Source organism: Argentina anserina, chromosome 4 (genome assembly GCF_933775445.1).
Source record: "Argentina anserina chromosome 4, drPotAnse1.1, whole genome shotgun sequence".
NCBI lineage: Eukaryota > Viridiplantae > Streptophyta > Magnoliopsida > Rosales > Rosaceae > Argentina > Argentina anserina.
This window is the reverse complement of record NC_065875.1, coordinates 13968934-13975017: the sequence shown is the minus strand read 5'-3', so window position 1 is coordinate 13975017 and position 6084 is coordinate 13968934. Positions and strand designations below refer to the sequence as shown.

The window sequence follows — 6084 nt, the reverse complement described above, 5'->3', positions numbered from 1 at the left end:
TTTTTCAAAAATAAAAAACCTAAAACCCAAAAATTGAGCCCAAACCCGGCCGGACCCAACACTGTAGCTATTGTTGCTAACTTGACCCGCGTCTAATATATAATAAAGGCATAATAGCCAATTTGCTACCTTAGCTTTCGCCTTAGTGTCAATTTGCAACCCTAGCTTTAAATTCTGCCAATTTGCTACCATAGCTTTCCAAAACTTGCCAATTTGCTACCATGAGTATTTTTATTAGTCATTTTTCTAACCTTAAGTTGAATTACTACTCTAGGGTTTTCAAAATTAAGTAATTTGGTTAACTGAATTTTCAAATTTAATTATTTTCTACGGAAAATTGACAAATTGATGTCATATTAGAGTATCAAATAGACTACTTTAGAATATAAGAGGGTAGCAAATTGGCAAGATTAATGCTTATGGTAGCAATTTGGCAGAAATATAAGCTAGGGTAGCAAATTGGCACTAAGTTGAAAGCTAAGGTAGCAAATTGGCTATTAAGCCTATAGTAAATGACTGAAATGTTTTCGAAGTATAAAAGAAGCGCATGTTTTACTTTCCAAACAAAATAGCAATTGGTTCTTCGTCTCCTAAAGAAATAGCAATTGGGGTACCCAAGATGGAATCTGATCCCTTAATTATCGCATAATAATGAGATCAAGACAGAAAATTCCATTAAAAATAGCCCCCACTAATAGTTGTCACTTTCATTAGTTTCATGGTACCAATCAAACAAGGCAAAAAATAAAATAAAATATTGAGTTCATACTTCATACCAATAGCCCAATAGGAAAAACCCAGACAAAACCAAAGCATGTTAATAACGCATCAGAGAGAAACAAAGAGAAGTCATTGGTCAAGTAACAGCTGCAAAATTAGTTAAGTCTTAACTATCAAATTAAATATATGACCAGAAAAAGCTGTTGCACATAAATATGCCATCCTCATCAGCCACCAAGCTCACTCTTGAGTCTCCGGTGTCTTTGAGTCTTTGGAGTTTTTGAATTATTGATCTTTTAGCTGTTGAGTCTTCATGGGTTTCTGCCCAAGTTCCACAGTAGTTAGGGATGTGATGGAAACAGTGTGTCTGCAGAAGAGCAATGAGAAGCCAAATCAGAAGGTGAGTGAGAGCAAGAAAATCAGAGGAACAGTGGTGTTGATGAAAAAGAACGTGTTGGACTTCAACGACATGAAGGCGTCGCTTCTTGATCGAATCCATGAGTTTCTTGGCAAGGGTGTTTCCATGCAGCTCATCAGTGCTACTCATCCTGAACCTACAGGTAATACTCAGTCAAGCTTTGTCTTTTGAAATTTGAATCAAACTCTGCATATGATCCAACATTTCCCAACAGTAATTTTTCACCAACTGTGATTTGATCTTCTCGTTTGTAGAAATAGTGTCTAGCTAAATTAAGTAGGCTCAAGTGCTTATGATTTCAGAGTCAAGGTCAATTGCTTACCACAAATTTGAGGGTTATCAAATCATGATTCAATGTTTGGCATTCAAGTACCAAGAAAGTGATTTTACTCCTTGGAATTTATAACCACCATTGGATACTGTCGAATATAAGCATTTTGGTAAATGTTCTTATTAAATTAAGCTCAACCTGAGGTTTTCTTGGGTTCACGCAATCATGTGCAGCAAATGGGTTAATGTCAAGAGGAAAGCTTGGAAAGATAGCTTACTTAGATAAATGGATTACAACGATTACATCATTGACTGCTGGAGACACTGCTTTCTCCGTTTCAATTGACTGGGATAAGTCAACGGGAGTTCCTGGGGCTTTGATGATCAGAAACCATCACCATAGCCAATTTTACCTCAAGACAATTACATTAGATGATGTTCCTGGGCACGGTCAAGTCCATTTTGTCTGCAATTCCTGGGTTTACCCTGCACATCGTTACAAGTATGATAGGATATTTTTCTCCAACAAGGTAATTTTCATTTGCAGTTAACCTGTGTTACAGATGAATTTTTTTTTAATTTTTTTGCTTAAATCTGGAATTTTAAACTTATAATAATATGTTTAATCAGTATTTGGCTAATATAAAGAATTGGCTTAAGTCATTCATTACTTTTTTTCAATATTACTTGATCGATTGGTTTTAGCATCAATCTTATATAAAGTGATGAGAATTTTTTTTCATGATTATTCTTTAGAATCTCAATTATTGGAAGCTTTTAAGTATTTTGATATGACTTATGAGAAACCATTCTATGTCCAATTGCCATATTCCATTCTGGATATAATCGATAAATTTCCAGCTGGAACAGCACTGAAGAAAATCCTTTTAGTATTGTGGTAATATGGTACGTGTTTGTCTGTGCATTACATATCATTTCTAATAGAATTTATAACAGTAATTTTGTATTTTTTTAACACCTTGAGTTTTATTGGGTGATTATGTTTCATAACTCTCAAGGAAAGTATCTTTCAGAGAATTCAGTCTTTCTGAGATTTATTGAACTGCATAATGGCATAAAAATAAAAATAAAAGACTGCACTAACAAAACCTTCATGTCTGTGTTAGGCCTACCTGCCATCTCAAACACCTGAGCTATTACTCCCCTACAGGGAAGAAGAGCTGAATAATCTCCGTGGGAGTGGATCAGGCGAGCTAAAGGAGTGGGACAGAGTCTACGACTATGCTTACTACAATGATTTGGGGAGTCCAGACAAGGGTCCTGATTATGCACGAACTGTTCTTGGTGGATCGCAAGAGTATCCCTATCCAAGAAGAGGAAAAACCGGTCGAAAACCTACTAAAACTGGTTAGGAAACTAACTAGCTCAACTTTATTTTTGTTTTTCCTTTTCTTCTCAAGTTACTACCCTGAAACTCTTATGGCATAAAGTAGATAGAATATAAACAGACTGCTGATGATAGACTACTTTTGATGGCTTAGAAGCTTAAACTTTGACCAACATTCTTTATGCTTGTAACAGACCCCAACTCCGAAAGCAGGCTGTTTCTTCTGAGTTTAGACATTTACGTTCCAAGAGATGAGCGGTTTGGCCACATCAAGTTTTCAGACTTTCTTGCATATGCCCTAAAATCCCTGGTTCAGATACTGCTCCCAGAGCTCAGATCTTTGTGTGATAAAACTATCAATGAGTTTGACACCTTTCAGGATGTACTTGATCTCTATGAGGGAGGCATCAAGTTACCAAATGGGCCTACACTAAAAAAGTTAAGGGATCGTGTCCCTTGGGAGCTTCTCAAGGAACTACTTCGCTCAGATGGCGAACGATTTCTCAAGTTTCCAATGCCTGATGTGGTTAAAGGTATAAGCATAATACTTTACACTGTTTGTATTCTACAATGGAATATAATCAATTATGAATGAATTTTAATGATCATTTTGCAGTCGATAAATGTGCATGGAGGACAGATGAAGAATTTGCAAGAGAAATGCTGGCAGGGGTTAACCCTGTTAACATCACCCGCCTCCAAGTAACATTTAAGCTTTAAGTTTTTCATTTGACTATCAAAGAGATATAATTATGTCATAAGTACGTAGTTCAATTCTTAACAGAAATTCTATTTGCAGGAATTTCCCCCAACAAGCAAGCTAGACCCTAAAGTATATGGGAATCAGAACAGTTCAATACGAAAAGAACAGATAGAAAAGAACATGAATGGCCTCAGTGTTGAAGAGGTATTCTATCATCTCTCACAAAAACTACCATTATACGATAAAAGCTAATATTTCTCAACTTTTGCACAATCATATTTTTCTTTTACACAGGCAATTAAAAGCAACAGACTGTTCATATTAGATCATCATGATGCATTAATGACATACCTGAGACGAATAAACACAACGACGACAAAGACTTATGCCACCAGAACTTTCCTGTTGCTGCAAGAAGATGGGACATTGAGACCTTTGGCAATCGAGTTAAGCCTACCACATCCACAAGGGGAACACCATGGTGCTGTCAGCAAAGTTTTCACTCCAGCAGAAGATGGCATCGAAGCTTCAGTTTGGCAGCTGGCCAAAGCTTATGCTGCTGTGAATGATTCTGGCTATCACCAACTTATCAGCCACTGGTAAGGACCTAAATAGCACTGCATTAAAGCATAAAACAGCAGCTTCTTCTTAGTTTACATGCCTTGCAATTTTATATGCAGGTTAAACACACATGCTGTAATAGAGCCATTTATTATTGCAACAAATAGGCAGTTGAGCGTGCTTCACCCAATACATAAGCTTCTGCACCCACACTTCCGGGACACGATGAACATAAATGCTTTGGCCAGGCAAATCCTCATCAATGCTGATGGGGTGCTTGAGAGGACAGTATTCCCAGCTCGATATGCCATGGAAATGTCTGCTGTTATTTACAAAAACTGGGTATTCACTGAACAAGCACTACCCGCTGACTTGCTCAAGAGGTAAGCCATAAACTTTAAAAAGAATCAAATAAGCTTCAATTTATATCCAATTAAATGTTTTCAACTCCTATCTGGTTACAGGGGAATGGCAATTTCCGACCCAACCAGCCCTCATGGCCTAAGACTTCTGATAGAAGATTACCCTTTTGCGGTTGATGGGCTGGAAATATGGTCTGCCATTGAAACTTGGGTCACTGAGTATTGCAGATTCTACTATTCAACAGACAATGTGGTCCAAAGAGATACTGAACTCCAGCAATGGTGGGAAGAGCTCCGCAATGAAGGCCACGGTGACAAGAAGGATGAACCATGGTGGCCAGAGATGCAAACAAGAGATGAACTTATCCAATCATGCACCATAATCATATGGGTAGCCTCTGCGCTCCATGCAGCTGTGAATTTTGGGCAATGGCCTTATGCTGGCTACCTCCCAAATCGCCCAACCATAAGCCGTCGATTCATGCCTGAGCCAGGCACTGCTGAATATGCTGAACTTGAGACAGACCCTGATGTGGCCTTTCTCAAAACAATCACATCCCAGCTCCAAACTCTTCTTGGCATATCCCTGATAGAGATACTATCTCGGCATTCAACTGATGAGATTTATCTTGGACAAAGAGATTCTCTTGAGTGGACTTCAGATGCTGAGGCACTAGCAGCATTTGATAGGTTTGGAAAGAAGCTGATGGAAATTGAGAAGAGAATCACAGAAATGAACGAAGATGAGAGATGGAAGAACAGAGTTGGGCCAATCAAGATGCCATATACCTTGCTCTATCCCAGCACGTCAGATTACTCTAGAGAGGGTGGACTCACCGGAAAGGGAATTCCCAACAGTATCTCAATATGAGGCTTTTAAACTATGTACTAGAGTGATGTAATATAGTGTGATGTAAAATTAGAGATTAAGATTTAAGACTACCATATAGGATCATGTATCCTCGTTTCTAGATTGTGGTTTTGTACCAATGTAGTTGTGCAGGCAGATTACATTATCTCAGAGATGTAAAATAGTTCTGCAGGTGTGAATGTAATCAAGAGAGAATTTGAACCAATGACCGTTATGCATAAATGAGAGAAACACAAAGCTAGTCATGTGGCAAAGATGAGAACACTTCAACATTATTTATAGCAACAATGAGAGAAAAACATTCCCAGACGACGGTAGACAGAACAAAAGTTCAGCTGCATGAATCTTAAGCAGTCATCACTGTAGAAAAACTGACAGAAAAGTTCTATCCAGTTTATCACAATAGAATTATGCCCAATTGTACCTCAATGTCAAGTCTTCTTCTTAAATGAAGAAAGATGAGTACAAAGGAAGAGCAAATTACAATGTGCTCTAAAAGTAAAATGAGATGGATACCAATCCTAAGATATATCTCCATTCTCAGTACTCATTCACAATTCTTTTCCAGCCAATGCTTACAGCAGGAAAACTTATCATAACCCACATCCATATGCATCATAGTTCATACAATTCTCCCATTTTTGCTCAACCTAAGCCACCTCTGCCAATTCTGAACCAGATTTCATACACAATAACAACTGATATTGGAGAGATGCAAAGAGAACACGAACAAGCTTACAAGCACGAGAGAGAGAGAGAGAGAGAGAGAGAGAGAGAGAGAGAGAGAGAGAGAGAGAGAGAGATCTTACTTCCATGTGCAATATTAAATTA

General features: G+C 38.0%; 1 protein-coding gene across 1 annotated transcript; it reads left to right on the top strand.

Annotated features, from left to right (window-relative positions):
* Nucleotides 1-896: 896 nt before the first annotated feature.
* On the top strand, nt 897-5504 carry LOC126792630 (probable linoleate 9S-lipoxygenase 5). The gene is made up of 9 exons (XM_050519063.1): nt 897-1280; nt 1643-1938; nt 2536-2776; nt 2951-3289; nt 3373-3458; nt 3556-3663; nt 3754-4058; nt 4140-4403; nt 4485-5504. Exons 1-9 carry the CDS (start codon nt 1034-1036, stop codon nt 5251-5253), a joined length of 2655 nt encoding a protein of 884 aa, XP_050375020.1. The 5' UTR covers nt 897-1033; the 3' UTR covers nt 5254-5504.
* Nucleotides 5505-6084: the final 580 nt, after the last annotated feature.